Source organism: Pelobates fuscus, chromosome 1 (assembly GCF_036172605.1).
Source record: "Pelobates fuscus isolate aPelFus1 chromosome 1, aPelFus1.pri, whole genome shotgun sequence".
Taxonomy (NCBI): domain Eukaryota; kingdom Metazoa; phylum Chordata; class Amphibia; order Anura; family Pelobatidae; genus Pelobates; species Pelobates fuscus.
Window position 1 is genome coordinate 311,185,046 of NC_086317.1, and position 21,031 is coordinate 311,206,076.

Sequence of the window (21,031 nt, forward strand, 5' to 3'; positions counted from 1 at the left end):
TCCCCCCCTCCCATGGTATTCTCCCCCCCTCCCCTCCCCTCCCATGGTATTCTCCCCCCCCCTCCCCTGGTATTCTCCCCCCCTCCCCTCCCCTCCCATGGTATTCTCCCCCCCCTCCCCTGGTATTCTCCCCCCCTCCCCTGGTATTCTCCCCCCCTCCCCTCCCCTCCCATGGTATTCTCCCCCCCCTCCCCTGGTATTCTCCCCCCCTCCCCTCCCCTCCCATGGTATTCTCCCCCCCTCCCCTCCCATGGTATTCTCCCCCCCTCCCCTCCCCTCCCCTGGTATTCTCCCCCCCTCCCCTCCCCTGGTATTCTCCCCCCCTCCCCTCCCCTGGTATTCTCCCCCCCTCCCCTCCCCTGGTATTCTCCCCCCCTCCCCTCCCATGGTATTCTCCCCCCTCCCATAGTATTCTCCCCCCTCCCCTCCCATAGTGTACTTTCCCCCCCTCCCCTCCCATAGTGTACTTTCCCTTGTCCCATAATTACTTACCTGTCCTGAAGCGTGGGCCGGCTTCTCAGCGCGCACCGCGGTACAGGAACTTTAATTTCAGGTTCCGGTTTCCGGCGGGACTGAAAGGAAGTGTGCACACTATTGTGCACACTTCCTTTCAGTCCCGCCGGAAACCGGAACCTGAAATTAAAGTTCTTGTACCGCGGTGCGCGCTGTGAAGCCGGCCCACGCTTCAGGACAGGTCAGTAATTATGGGATATCGGCGTATAACACGCACCCACGATTTTCCCCCTATTTTCAGGGGAAAAAAGTGCGTGTTATACGCCGATAAATACGGTATATATATATATATATATATATATATTTATTTTATTTAGACAGTGGAGTGTCCCTTTAAAGCTGTATTCCTGGCACTGTAGCTCCATCTGCCTCCTCATTTCAATAGGAACACTATAGGGTACGGAACAGAAACATGTATTCCTGACCCTATAGTGCTAAACCCACCCTTTAGGTGGCTTTCCCCCCCTCCCCCCTCACACCCCTTAAAAAGGAATTAAAACTCACCTTATATCCAGCGCCGCGCAGGTCTGCCAGCGCTAGCCCTGCCCCCTTGGTGTCATCATCAGAATTGCTGATTTTTAGCCAATTGGATAAAATCGACAAGGGGCGGGGCCAAACACCATTTTGGCCATTCAGCACCTCCTCATAGAAATGCATTGAATCAATGCATCTCTATGAGGAAAATTCAGGGTCCCCATGCAGAGGGTAGAGACGCTGAACAGCAGTGCTGCCTACTGTGCAGTACTGAGCCAGGAAGCCCCTCCAGTGGCCATCTGAGGAGTGGCCACTTGGAGGTGTCCGTAGGGGCAATGTAAACACTGCCTTTTCTCTGAAAAGATAAGGCTTGCATGAAAATGCCTGCATATAATGATTATAATCACTAAAACAATTACATTAAGCTGTAGTTGTTCTGGTGACTATAGTGTCCATTTAAATATGTATTTTTATTGGCGGTATATTTAAAATAGCTTTCAAAACTTGCAGATCTCTTGGCTGCAGTCTTTGCAAACTCTTTCATTCCTCTCCAGCCCAAACTTTCTGTGGGTGTCCAATCACAGACTTCCCATTGCAGAACAATTAGATAAAATAAATATGCAAGGCAGGCTTAATGGGCAATTACCTGCCTCTTGAAGAGTAGCTCAACTACCAGGGAGGAACAGGATTGATTGTCTTACTGACAGCTGAAGGGAGGGGCATAACAAGGTTAATTTATAAAAGTGCCAATTTCTAATGAAATCTACACTTTTTTGTAAGCTGAAAAAAACGACACTTCACACATAAAGCTATTCAGCAAGCTAAAAGTGCTTTAGGGGTCTGTGTTTCCATTTGATATATGTAGAGAGCCTGTGCCAGTACCTGCCTATGCAGTATGAAGCCACATTATTAGTATAGCCATCTACACGATGTGTCAGCAGGTGGGTGTGCAGTGAGATAATGCATTGCTATTCTACCTACAGGACCTGTGTCAGTACCTGGCTGTGCAGCCATTTGATACATTGACAGTATAGCTATCACTGGACCTGTGTCAGTACCTGGCTGTGCAGCCATTTGATACATTGACAGTATAGCTATCACTGGACCTGTGTCAGTACCTGGCTGTGCAGCCATTTGATACATTGTCAGTATAGCGATTACTGGACCTGGTTCAGTACCTGGCTGTACAGCCATTTGATACATTATCAGTATAGCTATCACTGGACCTGTGTCAGTACCTGGCTGCGCAGCCATTTGATACATTATCAGTATAGCTATCACTGGACCTGTGTCAGTACCTGGCTGCGCAGCCATTTGATACATTGTCAGTATAGCTATTACTGGACCTGTGTCAGTACCTGGCTGTGCAGCCATTTGATACATTGTCAGTATAGCTATCACTGGACCTGTGTCAGTACCAGGCTGTGCAGCCATTTGATACATTGTCAGTATAGCTATCACTGGACCTGTGTCAGTACCTGGCTGTGCAGCCATTTGATACATTGTCAGTATAGCGATTACTGGACCTGTGTCAGTACCTGGCTGTGCAGCCATTTGATACATTGTCAGTATAGCTATCACTGGACCTGTGTCAGTACCTGGCTGTGCAGCCATTTGATACATTGTCAGTATAGCTATTACTGGACCTGTGTCAGTACCTGGCTGTGCAGCCATTTGATACATTGTCAGTATAGCTATTACTGGACCTGTGTCAGTACCAGGCTGTGCAGCCATTTGATACATTGTCAGTATAGCCATCACTGGACCTGTGTCAGTACCTGGCTGTGCAGCCATTTGATACATTGTCAGTATAGCCATCACTGGATCTGTGTCAGTACCTGGCTGTGCAGCCATTTGATACATTGTCAGTATAGCTATCACTGGACCTGTGTCAGTACCTGGCTGTACAGCCATTTGATACATTGTCAGTATAGCTATCACTGGACCTGTGTCAGTACCTGGCTGTACAGCCATTTGATACATTGACAGTATAGCTATCACTGGACCTGTGTCAGTACCTGGCTGTACAGCCATTTGATACATTGACAGTATAGCTATCACTGGACCTGTGTCAGTACCTGGCTGTGCAGCCATTTGATACATTGTCAGTATAGCTATCACTGGACCTGTGTCAGTACCTGGCTGTGCAGCCATTTGATAAATTGTCAGTATAGCTATTATTGGACCTGTGTCAGTACCTGGCTGTGTGATGTATAATTAATATACCCGGATAATACATTATTAGTATAGTGAGGCTGTGCTGGTAGCAGGCAGTGCCCTGGGAGCAGACATTACTCTATATATATATATACACAGTGTGTGTGTGTCCGTGCGCTGAGATAATACAACCTGTGTCAGTACCTGGCTGTGCAGCCATTTGATACATTGTCAGTATAGCTATTACTGGACCTGTGTGATGTATAATTAATATACCCGGATAATACATTATTAGTATAGTGAGGCTGTGCTGGTAGCAGACATTACTCTATATATACACAGTGTGTGTTTCCGTGCGCTGAGATAATACAACCTGTGTCAGTACCTGGCTGTGCTCTGGCTGCCCCGGGCCTCCTCGGTGTCAAAGTCACGTGCCCCAGGCCGGGAGGTGTTTCCGAACCACGTGACGTACAGACGTTAAGTGTAACCGGGTCATGTGATCACCACTGGGAAAAACATTCCACGCTCCGCCATCTTTGATTATGGCAACATGTGAAATCCGTGTCTGAGTATGTGTGAATGTGCCAACCGCACGCACTGTGTAGGAATTGTAATTGATCGCTGTACATGCTATAGGATCTAGCTCCGTGGAGACACTACTTCAATGTATAGAGTCTGGCCCCCTGGTGTGTTACTATATAGAGACACGCGCACACTTGGATGGATATATATATATATATATATATATGTTATCGGTCACACAGCCATGAATGGTCAGTCCACACTCTACATCCACAGCACACACTGCCCTCCAATCAGATTAGGTCGTCGAGAGCCAACGTCACTTCCGCTCCGGGCGCTGAGCATCGTGGGAAGTCGGTGCTATGGCTGTTGGTGGAAGTTGTGCCGGGGTCCGGGAGCTGGGCTCTGATGTACTCCTACACCCGGAGCTGCTCTCCCGGGACTTCCTGCTGCTCTCACTGGGCCAGGTGAGGCTGGGTGTCCGAGGGACCCACAATGGCCGCCGGGGCCTGGGACAGGGAGGACAGGCCGAGCACAGTGCTTATGGTGTCTGGAACCTGGACTTACTGATCTAATGAGTAACCTGGGGCCATCAGACAGGCATCATGGATACTGATAACTGTGTGCACCTGCTCACACTGTGTGTATTCAGCATCACAGCCAGATAACATGGGAGCATAGGACAGTTATTATATTATAATATGACCTTCCCCCCCCAAAACCCCCCATGGTTATACATCAGAGAATACTCCGGGTTTAATCCACCTAAGCAATAAAGTGCAAAGTTCTAATTGTGGGCAGTTAGCAAAAACATTCATTTGGTTTCCATGGTGATTTCTCAATTTATTTATTTAAAGGGACACTATCTAGTCCAGGGGTAGGCAACCTTTTAGAAGCACTGTGCCGTAGCGTGCCGATCCTATTTTTTTAAAATTGAGGTGTGAATGTTGCCGTATTCTTCTTGTGTTATTTATACTGCAATTGCTTTGTATTTGTGCATATATAAGCTGTTATATTGTATATGTTCATGAGTAGTTTTTGGTATCGTGTATGATACATATGAGTGTGGGCTGTGTATGGGGGCTGCTTGTAGAATTGTGTGTGTGGATGGATATGTCACATTGTGTGTTTGGTAGTGTGGGGCTGTTTGGGGTATTGTATGAGAGAGGCTGCATGTGGGTTGTGTGCATGTATGTGGATTGTTAGCGGGTTACGTGTGTGTGTTTGTGGGCTGTTCATATTATTTATATGAAGGTAGGGTTATTGTGCATTTCTGTGTATATCAAGCAGTGTGGGTGGCTTCCCTGGGTTCCAGGCTGGCCACGTACAGGATCTGCAACCACAGCTGCAGGCTACTCTTCTAAAGTGTGGATTCATTCCCATTCACAAGTGCTGGGAGACAGTGATCTGAGATCACTACCTCTACGTGCTGCAATGTATAAATTGAGGATTGTCCTTCACCACCTTTTTGTATTAGCAGATATTTGAAGTTTCACTGGGACTCCTAATAGGACAGACCTGTTTGGCTCTAGCAGCCTTGAGTGCCGTGCATGGCACTCGTGCCGTAGGTTGCCTACCCCTGATCTAGTCCATTGTACAGCGCTACGGAATCTGATGGCGCTATATAAATAATAATAGTCACCAGAACAACTACAGCTTATTGTATTTGTTCTGGTGCATATAATAATTCCCTTCAAGAAGTGGGAGGCAGATGGTGGTTTTAACACTATAGGTTTCTTTGTGTTTCTGACCCTATAGTGTTCCTTTAACTTTGCTGAACAGCTACATATCCAAAGGATTCTAGGAGTCCTCAGTCTGTAGCTGGCTCAGTAGGCTACAATGCTTTTGATACTATTCATCTTCGTTTTGTGTTTTGCTAACTTGCATTCATGGTTGAGATCCCTGGTTAAATTTAAGATGCATGTGTGAAGGACATCATCTGCACGTGTAGTTGCCAATACTGGAACCATTTCATGCCAATAATTCTCACAACAGAGAATACCTTGATTATTTTCTTTGACTGATTATCTGGTTGAACTTTAGTGATTTGTGATGTTTCTTGACATGTACATATACTACTCTGACACAATATCCGTACGTTTTTACAATAGGAAAATGAAAAATACTTGATTTGATATGACCCTGTGTGTACTAGGCAAACTGATATAAAGTGCTGGCAGAATACCATTCTATGCCTGCAAAACAATATACAAGTATAATTTATATTTGTGTGTGTGTGTGTGTATGTATGTGTGTGTGTGTATATATATATATATATATATATATATATATATATATATATATATATATATAAAACATTTCATTTGATGGTTGTGTATTGCTTAATTTCATTTATTGTTATGTCATTTCTCAATATACATTTCCTTTTCGATTTAGAAAAATATTGAGGTGAAAGAGGCATTAAATGACAAAGAACGACTGACCGAAATCTTTGTCCAACATGCAATGCCTCTGCCTCAGAGAGCATTGCCAAAGAGTCGCTGGGGGAAGCTAATGGAAAGCAAGAGAGAACAGAATAAAGTAACAGAACCACAAACGAAAAGGTAATGACATTGAATAAAAGTGTATTGTATCTTTGGAGAGATCCGTTTTTTTTTTATTCCCCTGTATTTTTAAGGCTCGCAGAAGGATTTAACAAAAAAACAGGGATGGAAATGGAACAAGTGATCGTGAGATTATCTCGCAGGCAAACTGATTTAATATAGTTTTATTTTGTCCTAAAGCATCTCCATCAAACCCTCTCAACTTATTATTATTATCGCCATTTATATAGCGCCAACAGTTTCCGTAGTGCTTTACAATATTATGAGAAGGGGAATTTAACTATAAATAGGAAAATTACAAGAAAACTTACAGGAACGATAGGTTGAAGAGGACCCTGCTCAAACGAGCTTACAGTCTATAGGAGGTGGGGTATAAAACACATTTGGCACACTTTGGTTAATAGAAGCATAGACAGCAAGGAGTTAGAAGAGCTACAAGAAAATTCCAAGCAAGCATGTATGGAAGTTTTAAAAGGATACTTCACTGCCCAAATGACGGAAAAATAAAAAGTACAAGCAACTGTTTAGTGGATATGCATGTATTTATTCGGGGTATATCTTAAAGGATCTTGCAAAAGCTGCAGTTCTACTAAACTGCTTGCAAAGGAAGCCGTCTATGTAAAATTGGATAATTTTTTTGCAAAGTGACCCATGTATTTCTTTATAGAATTTTTAAACTTCTATGCAATGTTCACATACAGTATGTGTATCTTTTTTGATTCGTTTAAAGTGGAGATACTTTTTTTTTTTTTTTAATATATAAATACTTTAACTGTTTAGGAAGGCTGTGCACATTATTTGCAGGGAGGTGCAACACAAAATAAATAAAAAATACTCCTTTTGAGTCTAAAAAAAACAACCTAAAAACACCTTAGACCCACCCGGTTAATCCCTAAATCCTGGACCTTCATCCCCCTCAACCATTATTTCATATTAATGCAGAAAGATAAGTCCTGCGCTCACTCCCATCACTGGGCGCCGCAATGACTACAGTACACATCAGCCCCAATACATAGTAAAAACAAGTTACCTGCGCTCTCTCCTTAATCCCTATGTATTTTTAAACAAATTGTTTTTTTTTTTTTTTTTTAGTTGCCTCCAATGGCCATGAGAGGATAAGCCCACCTGCCAATGTCAAGGCAGACCCCCCTACGTGGGTCCTAACTCTAACCATTCACCTTGCTTCCTTGAGCTTCTGGCAAAGATCTCTAATGAGACAAAAAGGGGTATTTTTATATACACCCCTTTACCAGAAGCTCAAGGAAGCAAGGTGAATGGTTAGAGTTAGGACCCACGTAGGGGGGTCTGCCTTGACGATGGCAGGTGGGCTTATCCTCTCATGGCCATTGGAGGTAACTAAAAAAAACTCAATTTGTTTAAAAATACATAGGGATTAAGGAGAGAGCGCAGGTAACTTGTTTTTCTTTCATTATTTCATATTCTTGACAATTTGTAGTCTTTCAGTTGTACCAGCACAAATCCATAAAACCTATATCATACACTGAGATCAAATGAGGCTGAGTGTGGGTGTGTTTTGTTCTGGTTTTTCTTTCCTTTTTTATTTTTTGCTTTTATGGGTTCCATGCTCAAGTGTAATTAAATTGCTAACTGCTTGCAAAAGAAGCAACTCATGAAAGATGTTATAAGGGTTTGGAAAGTGACTTGTGTGTTTCTGTATGACATTTCTGTAACTTTTTATGGAATGTTTGTATCTTTTTTTAATATTTTTTTATTTGAAAGTATGAATACCTTTTATTGTAATGAGCAGTGAAAGTTGTCTGTCTTTTTTACTTGGTGTGTTGTATCACATCTTGTATGCCAATTTGTTATCCAGAAATGCCAGTAAACTAAACACCAGTGAAACAATTAGTATATTAGGAGCAGAATAATAATCTTACATCAATCCTCTGGCATGGTTATTGCTTGTCCTTATATAAAAGGGGAGCAGTACATTTTATAATACATGTGATTTTGCAACATAGCAGGAGATTAGATGTTTACATGTATAATATATTGTCAATACTCTTTAAATCCATCCAAAGCAAATGTTTCCTTTCTTAATTAAACTATACACACGTAATTTAAATTTTAAAATCATGTGTTTGGATTTAACGAGCCAATGCTGAGTTATCCAGATGTTAATCTGAATTTTATAAATGTATCTGTAGTTTTTCATATAACTTGAAGTTGGTATTGCTGGGTCCTTGGGTTTGTCAAATCCCGTATATAGTATAATTGTTACGACATACTGAAACAAGGAATGGTGTTATAGATGCTTAAATGTAAATTCTGAGGACAGCCGTAGATGTTCCTCCTTTACATGTGATGATTCAGAGTAAAACGCAGAGCAACCATGAATGTTATTTTCTTCTTTAAAAAAAGAAAAGCATAATTTTATTACTACCATTTAGAGTATAAATTCTTGATATATTTATGATATGTCATACTTATTATTTTTCTTTCAGTGTCAGTTGTGAGGGTGTAAGAAAACGACCACTTATTGTGTTTGATGGGAGTTCAACCAGCACTTCAATAAAAGTGAAAAAGACAGAGAATGGTGAAACTGCCCAGCGACTACAGCCCTCTTCTATGGAGAGTACAAATACTGGATCGAGGAACATAGGATCCCCAACTAGCCCTCCACCTCATGTTTGCTACTCCAATCTTAATAGGCCGGCCAAATTTAACACAGTCAGTAATAATGGTCATCCTGAAAACACAGTACAGTCTGATAAAACACTTGGATCACAACAATCAACAACAGGGACAGCTGTAAAAATAAAAAGGGTTGCTCCAAAAGATGAACCTGAAGTGACAGTAAGTAATACATTGCTTTTTGATACATGTAAAGGGTATGGTCATGGTTTAAGTTTTAAGAAATCAAGGTGTGTGTGTGTGTGTATATATATATATATATATATATATATATAACACAATTCTTAGTTTGTCAGAAGTGCCTTGAGTATTACTATTCAGTATTAAAGGAACATTGTAGCGTTAGGAATACATGTTTGTATTCCTAACGCTATTGTGCCATTGTCACGGTTAAGTGATTTATGTCACAGTTGTCAGGGTTAAAAGTACGTTTGTTTCCATTTTCTCTCCCACATCACTGTTCTCCACGGTGAAGCTTTGCCTCTTCGGCTAAGATCAAGATTGATGACTTTAGCTAATCCAATTTACCTAATTAAAGCATTGGTAGGCTAGTTCGCATGTGCAACAAAATGCCTTGCTGTGCCAATCAGATGGTCTCACTGATTCCCTCAGAGCTTACATGCTCATATTATGGAGTCGGAGAATAGATTTTATGAATTGCTTAATTAAAGTTCAGAACATTATATTTAGCATTTTTATAGCACCAGCATATTCCACTGTCCATCACAATTATAAAGCTAAGTCGTAAAACATGTTGGACTATAGTAATTTATTCTCCTCTTATAGAATGACTTGAAGCCTACGGAAGCAAAGAAGAAGGTTATTCAGCACGTGACCTGGCCTTGACATGTCTACTTTGTCCAAGGCACAAAGACGCCAATCATTGACTTTATTATTTCATCTTCTAGAAGCTGGTCATGAAGGTTTTAGACCTAAACTATTTCCACAGGAGCACCTTTTTAATATTTTTATATGTATAATCCTGGCCAACTGGTAATGGTGCATGAATTGATGTAGAACAGTGTTACTCAACTGAAGATTCTTGAAGAAAAGAGAACATTTTTAAGAGAAGATTAAGACATCCTCACGTTCATGTACTTTATAGATCTATGTAGAACTTATTGATTATACATGTTTCATCATGGCCAAATACATTTCTGAAGGTAAGTTTAGGTACACTGCTCTCCATAAACATTCTTACAGGAGGGAATGGTCTTAGATTTTAGTAAATAGATGACATGACTATCTATATTATTTATATTAAAGGGAATTTGGATTGCTGTGGCTTATGCACTACTTGATCTCACTCCCTCCCTCCCTGAGACTGACTGTTTTAAAGTACTTCTGCTGTATTTGGGGTGCCACTTTGTCTCTCCTGAAGCTCAAAGAACAGAAATAAACACATGGACTCTTCACATTTTTGTAGCTTTGTTTAAAAGTTTTAATCCAGTATTGTGGATGTTCCTTGTGTATGGATTGCACACATTTTATCCTGTAAGAGGTGTGTTTTATAATTAATGTTAACTGCCAAGTCAGTGCACATTGTTATTAATAGCATTTCATTAAGATTATTTGTAATATTAATTGTCAAATCTGTGTTATCTTATCAATGGGTGTTATATGATGGATGGGCAACATTTGACCTAGTGGATGAAAAAGTTGATTGAGAAAGATTGTTAAACATTTATTTAAATCAAGTACCATTAAACACAGATTATTTTTTTTGCCCACCTACCCTGTGCTATATAACTGTCTAATATATAATAATATAAAAGCCGTCTTTGTTTCATGCATAGGTTCCTCTTGGCTCATCAGTATTGACTTTTTCATCTAAACCACCTTTTATCAGCGGATCTTGTTCTGAATAGTGTATCCCCATATCCTATAAGCAGGTCTCAAAATTCCAAGTCCAATGCTGCTAGACAAAAGTTACTTGTTCGTTTTGTAGCTTGCAATGGTTTCATATAAACAAAATAAATAAACCCAACCCAAACAATGCAGCATAGCCAGAATTTGTTAACAGGTTCCAGCTCCAATTCTAGATGGATGTTGTCAGGCATATTATGCCAGAAAATATGAATATTAAGTTGTGTGCAACGTTTTTCTAAAGATGAACAGTATACAAGGACAGCAAATAATGCTGTGCTGTATAGTTAAAAGCCCTTTAGCAGATTATTCTACATAAGGTATTTTGATAAACTTGCAGTATTAGGGGGGGACTTAAAGGAACACTAAAGTCACCTAAATTACTAAATAAAGCAGTTTTAGTGTATAGATCATTCCCCTGCAATTTCACTGCTCAATTCACTGTCATTTAGGAGTAAAATCACTTTGTTTCTGTTTATGCAGCCCTAGCCACACCTCCCCTGGCTATGATTGACAGAGCCTACATGGAAAAAAAAAACTGGTTCAAACAGATGTAATTTACCTTAAACAATTGTATCTCAATCTCTAAATTGAACTTTAAGCGCATACATGAGGCTCTTGCAGGGTCTAGCAAGCTATTAACATAGCAGGGGATAAGAAAATGTTAATTAAACAGAACTTGCAATAAAGAAAGCCTAAATAGGGCTCTCTTTACAGGAAGTGTTTATGGAAGGCTGTGCAAGTCACGTGCAGGGAGGTGTGACTAGGGTTCATAAACAAAGGGATTTAACTCCTAAATGGCAGAGGATTGAGCAGTGAGGCTGCAGGGGCATGTTCTATACACCAAAACTGCTTCGTTAAGCTAAAGTTGTTCAGGTGACTATAGTGTCCCTTTAATTAGATTAGAAAAAGAAAGAAAAGTTTCAATATCCTCATCCACATGTTTTTATATAATCAACACAAAAAGTTAAGAATTCTATTTTAAACAATTAAAAAGGGTCCAATCTTTCCAAGGGGATTACATTTTCAAATGGCATGGTAACTAATGTCTTGAGTTAGAAGGATGGTCTTTATTAGGACACTGGTCTCATTGAATGGTGGTAGTGCGATGCTCTAACCAGGCTGCCAGAACCCCCTTTGTAGCTTCTATCTTATTGAGGGTGTATATTTTTCTGTTAATTATATAGATGGAACTCCCTGTTAATTAATTGGTGAATTGGCCAAGTCAGAGGCAGTAAGAGTAGATGCCAATGCTCTTCTATAAGAAGTGAGTTGTATGAAGCAGACATGAATAAACCAGGAGCCCAGCGAATGTAATATAATATGTATGTAGCTTTACATTATAGGCCTATCCCACCATTCTTCGCCATTTGTAAAGAGTATCTTACATACAAAAGAAGAGAGCAAATCAGGAGAAAAGTAGGGAAAAAAGTGAATTATCCTAATAGAGTGAGTTTCCCTCTCGCAGGAGAGAAACAGAGGGGGGAAATGTATTACACCTAATTACCAATTTCCCAGATCTATAAAACTTAGCTTTTAATTAGAACTAAATTAAATAAAATCTCGGTAAGTACGATAACCCACCTAACTGGATATATAACAGAACGGCAACTATAGATAACAGTGTAAGAACAATACAACACTGAGACTATGGGTGATGAAAGTATATTGTTAGCAGAGCGTGGTTAGAGAATAAACTGACAAGCCGTTTAGTTACACTGTAAAACAAAGTATGGTAGCAATAGAGTGTCTAATTAAGTACATTCAACACTGCAGTCTATGATCTAACGGTCTGTTTGGAACGTAAGTTAAAAGTAGCATTGCTGCGCTAATTGACAAAGTCAGTTTAGGGGGAAAATGGATAGCTGGCAAGATAAATTCTTGCGGATACGTTTAGGGAGAGGAATCAACTCCTACTTGATGGTGGCCGGTGATAGGGCAGATGCTCTTAGACAGGGTTAAAGTCAGTGAAACAGGGGAGGCAGCTAGCCTGTGACTTATAGCCCTAAAATCTTGTGCCTTTGAGGGCACCCCTTAGTAAAAAGCCTGATCCTCTCCTGATACTAAAGTAACAAAGACTGGTGTCCCCCCTAAAAGTATTGTAAATAGTTGAAACACCCACTGGCTCGCGAACTATGCTAATGAGCCAGTACTGCTGTAGTCGTAGCCCGGTTCTTATTACAACAGGGATACGGAAATATGCACTGACTATTCAGTGGATAAAGGATAACGCCAGGTAAGAGCCCCTGACGCGTGTTTCGCCACTCTGGCTCTTCAGAGTCCAGCGAATGTAATATAATTGATGTATGTATGTATGGAGCTTTACATTATAGGCCTATCCCACCATTCCTCGCCATTTGTAAAGAGTATCTTGTATATGTCAACATCTCATGGGTTTATTTACTTCCTCTAAACTGATTAGGACAAGAATAATGAAATATAATATAAAGGTAGAAAGGAATGGCAGTGTTTGGGCACAACTTGTATATCATTACACCTTCAAAGGATGCTATAGACCCCCAAATCTGTACTCCCAAACAAAAGAAAAGTGAAAGAATGTGGTCCAGCACACCTTCTTAATAGTCACAATCCTTTTATTGTGACAGACACATGGGTGAGGACATTGCAGCCACTAAACAGGAAGAAACTTAACCACTAAGTGCATAGTCACATTTTTTAGTAACTATATTAACACCAATTAATGCACTAATCACATGACTAAAAAGAGTAACGTAGTTACATAGCTGAAAAGAGACTTGCGGACATCAAGTTCAGCCTTCCTCACATTTGTTTTTTGCTGTTGATCCAAAAGAAAGCAAAAAAAAAAACCCCAGTTTGAAGCACTTCCAATTTTGCAACAAACTAGGGGAAAAAAATCCTTCTTGATCCCAGAATGGCAGTCAGATTAATCCTTGGATCAAGAAGCTATTACCCTAAATTGTAAAATTAAATCTTTGAATATTCTGTTTTTGCAAGTATGCATCTAGTTGCCGTTTGAACATCTGTATGGACTTTTATAAAACCACTTCTTCGGGCAGAGAATTCCACATCCTTATTGTTCTTACAGTAAAAAAACTTTCATTTGCCTTAGACAAATTCTTTCTTTCTTCCAGTTTAAACGCATGGCCTCGTGTCCTATGTAAAGTCTGGTTTGTGAATAGATTTCCACACAATGGTTTGTATTGACCCTGAATATATTTGTATAATGTTATCATATCCCCTCTCAGGCGCTGTTTTTCTAAACTAAAGAGGTTTAAATTTGTTAAGCTTTCTTCATAGCTGATATGTTCCATTCCTTTTATTAATTTTGTAGCCCGCTTCTGCACTTTTTCTAGTGCCATAATAACCTTCTTTAGAACAGGTGCCCAAAATTGCACAGCATATTCAATATGTGGTCTTCCCAGTAATTTATAAAGAGGCAAAATGATATTCTTATCCCGAGAATGAATGTCCTTTTTCATTCATGACAATCAATACCTTACTGGCCTTAGCCACTGCTGATTGACATTGCACTTACATGATCATGAGTTACATAACCATCTCACAATTTACACATTTACACAACATACTTCACACATTGTATATAATTATGGTACCTTACAAAAAAGTGTAGCAAAAATAATGTGCAATATTTCTAACCAACTATTACATTAAAACAAAATATACCATTTAACATTGTATACACTTATTTTCTACTGTCAAGTAGACTCAATTTTATAACAGAGCAATGTATTTCAAAATGTTGCTATCATGTTGTACTTCACCAAAACAGCTGCACGCTACCTGATTGGAGATTCTATTTACAATTATTTATGTAGTGACAACATATTATGCAGCTCTGTACATTAGGTAAGCAAGACAAACATTTATTTCTAACAAAACACGTATGACTCCAACTCTCTTCACACCTATGAGAACAATAGGTGGAGAAAAATGCTTTGGCATAATCAAGAAAAAAAGAATATAATTAGAAACAGACTATGTCTATGGGAAAGGAGACCTCGTATTCCCTTCTTATGCCTATAAGTTCCATAGAGTTAAACTCATTAATCCAATAAAGAATCTCCCATGGGGTGCTACTTCCTCAATAACTTGAAAGCTCAACTGTGGTGAATTATGTTTGGCTTCCAAAAATGATTAGGTACAGGTCGAGTTTTTTTTTAAAATTTATAATGGACCCTTGTTGAGATACAATATCCTTAATTTTCTGTGATGTCTCTCCTACATAAATCTTGCCACGGGGCACTCAAGTATACTTAGGAGGATTTACATGTAAAAAAAACAACAACAAAACTTTCACTGGATATTTCTTCCCCTTTGATCACAGACTGTGATAAGTAGCCATCTGAGGTTTATCAACAAACAGGGAAGCACCTCCAATACTACAGGCAGGTTAACGCTGCAATGAAAATATTGTGAATAATGCATAACGGCAATGTTTTCAGCTGCGCTTTTGAAAAGTGTAGTAGGACATGTCATTCAGAAGTGGTCCGGATGCCTATATCACGCACACTGATACACATGCATATACAAAGAGATGCAAAGACACAAAGGTACATACAATGACACACATACAGATGCATAGACACACACACACAGATTACAAGCACACATATACACAGATAACAAATGCACACAGTTAAGACATACACACAGATAACACATATCACAATACATATTTTTAGCCGCACCCCCCCATACTTCCATGCATTTTTGGTGCTATAGGGTGGCTTCCCTGGGGTCTAGTTTCATCTAGCTGAGTGTGATGGGAGTGTGGGCCGGCTATCCCTTTTCTGGTCCTGGCTTTCAGACTCCCTTCTCTCTGATTTTTACCTCTACAGCGCAGCTCGTTGGAACAGTGGGAGGAAGTGACCTGTATTCCTTGGTCACGCTGTAAAAAGGTTGCAACGCCTGATCGGGGCCCTGGTCAAAGATGACCCTAAGTGCATGGGCCCCAACCCGGCAGTAGTTCTGCCACTGCATTAGGTCTTACAGTACTCCACCAGTGTTATACAGTTTTACTGGCAACTAAGGAATTTCTTCTGCGATTTTTCCAAATGTTTTGCTGACACTGAAGGTTCAGTGAAATTAATCATGCCAGAATCAAGAGACACCAGAAATCAGAAAAGTGGAAAGACTAAGCCAGCTCAGGGATACAAGAATATAAAATTTCCAATGGATAGCCGGGTCAGTAACACTAATTCAGAACAGTATAAAAAATTAGGTCAAGGATAAACCACAAAAGGCTAAAGTTGTACTGGCGGTAACCACAATCTTAAAAAGTGAGCAGCCAGTTAATATGACTAGTGATGTCGCGAACATAAAATTTTCGGTTCGCGAACGCGAACTTCCTCAAACGTTCGCGAACCGGCGAACCGCTATTGACTTCAATGGGCAGGCGAATTTTAAAAGGTACCAAAAGACAAGTAAAAAATGGCGCTAAAACTAATGTGTACAGTACAATATAAATATAAAGCAGCACTATATATCGTGAAAAAGCTCCTCTCACATAAATTGCAAAAAACAAAAAATAAAGTGTGCTGTGCCTTTAAGACCATCAACAATGTAAGTGAATAATTTTCACACAAATATTAAATAATAATAATAAATTTTCAAAAGGTTGTATAAAGTGCACTGTGCTTAAACACTACAAATCAAATTAAGTGATATGAATACCACACACATATGTGATATCATAAAAGTGCATTAGTGTCAAAACACATAAGTGCTAAATGAAAAATAAACTCACTTTTAAAAGTTTTGAGGTTGCTTCTGTTAGCACTTCAGTGATATACTTCTTCATTCATCCCCACTTGTCACTGCGAGTGATGGCTGCGCAGTGTCCCACAGCTCCTTGTGAAACAAATGATCACTTTCTCGGCTCAGGAGCTGACAAGTCACAGCTCTGGGAGGTATGTCCGTGTGAACAGGGCAATAGATTAGAAAACCCACAGGGACTCTTTCTGGCCACAATAGTGATGGAAATGTTGTTTCAAGGGGACTAACACCTGGACTGTGGCATGCCGGAGGGGGATCCATGGCAAAACTCCCATGGAAAATTACACAGTTGATGCAGAGTCTGGTTTTAATCCATAAAGGGCATAAATCACCTAACATTCCTAAATCACAATGGATATGGATTGACACCTGACATATGACATATTGACACCTTGACATATGGATTGACACCTGTCCTCAGAGACCCTGATACACACTGACACAGAGCAGAATAGGGACTGTTCCCCCTACATAGGGTCACTTGGCAGATATGGATTGACACCTGTCCTCAGGGACCCTGTTACACACTGACACAGAGCAGAATAGGGACTGTTCCCCCTACATAGGGTCACTTGGCAGATATGGATTGACACCTGTCCTCAGGGACCCTGATACACACTGACACAGGGCAGAATAGGGACTGTTCCCCCTACATAGGGTCACTTGGCAGATATGGATTGACACCTGTCCTCAGGGACCCTGATACACACTGACACAGAGCAGAATAGGGACTGTTCCCCCTACATAGGGTCACTTGGCAGATATGGATTGACACCTGTCCTCAGAGACCCTGATACACACTGACACAGAGCAGAATAGGGACTTTTCCCCCTACATAGGGTCACTTGGCAGAAATGTATTGACACCTGTCCTCAGGGACCCTGATACACACTGACACAGAGCAGAATAGGGACTGTTCCCCCTACTTAGGGTCACTTGGCAGATATGGATTGACACCTGTCCTCAGGGACCCTGATACACACTGACACAGAGCAGAATAGGGACTGTTCCCCCTACATAGGGTCACTTGGCAGATATGGATTGACACCTGTCCTCAGGGACCCTGATACACACTGACACAGAGCAGAATAGGGGCTGTTCCCCCTACATAGGGTCACTTGGCAGATATGGATTGACACCTATCCTAAGGATCCCTGATACACACTGACACAGAGCAGAATAGGGACTGTTCCCCCTACATAGAGTCACTTGGCAGATATGGATTGACACCGGTCCTCAGGGACCCTGAAACACACTGACACAGAGCAGAATAGGGACTGTTCCTCCTACATAGGGTCAATTGGAAGATATGGATTGACACCTATCCTAAGGATCCCTGATACACACTGACACAGAGCAGATTAGGGACTGTTCCCCCTACATAGGGTCACTTGGCAGATATGGATTGACACCTGTCCTCAGGGACCCTGATACACACTGACACAGAGCAGAATAGGGACTGTTCCTCCTACATAGGGTCACTTGGCAGATATGGATTGACACATGTCCTCAGAGACCCTGATACACACTGACACAGAGCAGAATAGGGACTGTTCCCCCTACATAGGGTCACTTGGCAGATATGGATTGACATCTGTCCTCAGGGAACCTGATACACACTGACACAGAGCAGAATAGGGACTGTTCCTCCTACATAGGGTCACTTGGCAGATATGGATTGACACCTGTCCTCAGAGACCCTGATACACACTGACACAGAGCAGAATAGGGACTGTTCCTCCTACATAGGGTCACTTGGCAGATATGGATTGACACCTGTCCTCAGAGACCCTGATACACACTGACACAGAGCAGAATATGGACTGTTCCCCCTACATAGGGTCACTTGGCAGATATGGATTGACACCTGTCCTCAGGGACCCTGATACACACTGACACAGAGCAGAATAGGGACTGTAACCCCTACATAGGGTCACTTGGCAGATATGGATTGACATCTGTCCTCAGGGACCCTGATACACACTGACACAGAGCAGAATGGGGACTGTTACCCCTACATATGGTCACTTGGCAGATATGGATTGACACCTGTCCTCAGAGACCCTAATACACACTGACACAGAGCAGAATGGGGACTGTTACCCCTACATAGGGTCACTTGGCAGATATGGATTGACACCTGTCCTCAGGGACCCTGATACACACTGACACAGAGCAGAATAGGGACTGTTCCCCCTACATAGGGTCACTTGGCAGAGATGGATTGACACCTGTCCTCAGGGACCCTGATACACACTGACACAGAGCAGAATAGGGACTGTTCCTCCTACATAGGGTCACTTGGCAGATATGGATTGACACCTGTCCTCAGAGACCCTGATACACACTGACACAGAGCAGATTATGGACTGTTCCCCCTACATAGGGTCACTTGGCAGATATGGATTGACACCTGTCCTCAGGGACCCTGATACACACTGACACAGAGCAGAATAGGGACTGTTCCTCCTACATAGGGTCACTTGGCAGATATGGATTGACACCTGTCCTCAGAGACCCTGATACACACTGACACAGAGCAGAATAGGGACTGTAACCCCTACATAGGGTCACTTGGCAGATATGGATTGACACCTGTCCTCAGAGACCCTAATACACACTGACACAGAGCAGAATGGGGACTGTTACCCCAACATATGGTCACTTGGCAGATATGGATTGACACCTGTCCTCAGGGACCCTGATACACACTGACACAGAGCAGAATAGGGACTGTTACCCCTACATATGGTCACTTGGCAGATATGGATTGACACCTGTCCTCAGGGACCCTGATACACACTGACACAGAGCAGAATAGGGACTGTTCCCCCTACATAGGGTCACTTGGCAGATATGGATTGACACCTGTCCTCAGGGACCCTGATACACACTGACACAGAGCAGAATAGGGACTGTTCCTCCTACATAGGGTCACTTGGCAGATATGGATTGACACCTGTCCTCAGAGACCCTGATACACACTGACACAGAGCAGATTATGGACTGTTCCTCCTACATAGGGTCACTTGGCAGATATGGATTGACACCTGTCCTCAGAGACCCTGATACACACTGACACAGAGCAGATTATGGACTGTTCCTCCTACATAGGGTCACTTGGCAGATATGGATTGACACCTGTCCTCAGAGACCCTGATACACACTGACACAGAGCAGAATAGGGACTGTTCCTCCTACATAGGGTCACTTGGCAGATATGGATTGACACCTGTCCTCAGAGACCCTGATACACACTGACACAGAGCAGAATAGGGACTTTTCCCTCTACATAGGGTCACTTGGCAGATATGTATTGACACCTGTCCTCAGGGACCCTGATACACACTGACACAGAGCAGAATAGGGACTGTTCCCCCTACATAGGGTCACTTGGCAGATATGGATTGACACCTGTCCTCAGGGACCCTGATACACACTGACACAGAGCAGAATAGGGACTGTTCCCCCTACATAGGGTCACTTGGCAGATATGGATTGACACCTGTCCTCAGGGACCCTGATACACACTGACACAGAGCAGAATAGGGACTGTTCCCCCTACATAGAGTCACTTGGCAGATATGGATTGACACCTATCCTAAGGATCCCTGATACACACTGACACAGAGCAGAATAGGGACTGTTCCCCCTACATAGAGTCACTTGGCAGATATGGATTGACACCGGTCCTCAGGGACCCTGAAACACACTGACACAGAGCAGAATAGGGACTGTTCCTCCTACATAGGGTCACTTGGCAGATATGGATTGACACCTGTCCTCAGAGACCCTGATACACACTGACACAGAGCAGATTATGGACTGTTCCCCCTACATAGGGTCACTTGGCAGATATGGATTGACACCTGTCCTCAGGGACCCTGATACACACTGACACAGAGCAGAATAGGGACTGTTCCTCCTACATAGGGTCACTTGGCAGATATGGATTGACACCTGTCCTCAGAGACCCTGATACACACTGACACAGAGCAGAATAGGGACTGTTCCTCCTACATAGGGTCACTTGGCAGATATGGATTTACACCTGTCCTCAGGGACCCTGTTACACACTGACACAGAGCAGAATAGGGACTGTTCCCCCTACATAGGGTCACTTGGCAGATATGGATTGACACCTGTCCTCAGGGACCCTGATACACACTGACACAGAGCAGAATAGGGACTGTTCCCCCTACATAGGGTCACTTGGCAGATATGGATTGACACCTGTCCTCAGAGACCCTGATACACACTGACACAGAGCAGAATAGGGACTTTTCCCCCTACATAGGGTCACTTGGCAGATATGTATTGACACCTGTCCTCAGGGACCCTGAAACACACTGACACAGAGCAGAATAGGGACTGTTCCCCCTACATAGGGTCACTTGGCAGATATGGATTGACTCCTGTCCTCAGGGACCCTGATACACACTGACACAGAGCAGAATAGGGACTGTTCCCCCTACATAGGGTCACTTGGCAGATATGGATTG

General features: G+C 42.0%; 2 protein-coding genes across 2 annotated transcripts in view; one reads left to right on the top strand and one right to left on the bottom strand.

Annotated features, from left to right (window-relative positions):
• Positions 1 to 3,597, bottom strand: part of TGFBRAP1 (transforming growth factor beta receptor associated protein 1) — a 51,116-nt gene extending 47,519 nt beyond the window's left edge. Inside the window, exon 1 of the mRNA XM_063458636.1 lies at positions 3,530 to 3,597. The gene's annotated coding sequence lies outside the window, so the exon portion shown is untranslated. The remainder of the gene's footprint in view (positions 1 to 3,529) is intronic.
• Positions 3,598 to 3,949: 352 nt separating this feature from the next.
• C1H2orf49 (chromosome 1 C2orf49 homolog) lies at positions 3,950 to 10,881 on the top strand. The gene is made up of 4 exons (XM_063444637.1): positions 3,950 to 4,133; positions 6,064 to 6,230; positions 8,696 to 9,047; positions 9,672 to 10,881. The coding sequence occupies exons 1-4, from the start codon at positions 4,029 to 4,031 to the stop codon at positions 9,729 to 9,731; spliced, it is 684 nt and encodes a 227-aa protein (XP_063300707.1). The 5' UTR covers positions 3,950 to 4,028; the 3' UTR covers positions 9,732 to 10,881.
• The last annotated feature ends 10,150 nt before the right edge of the window (positions 10,882 to 21,031 follow it).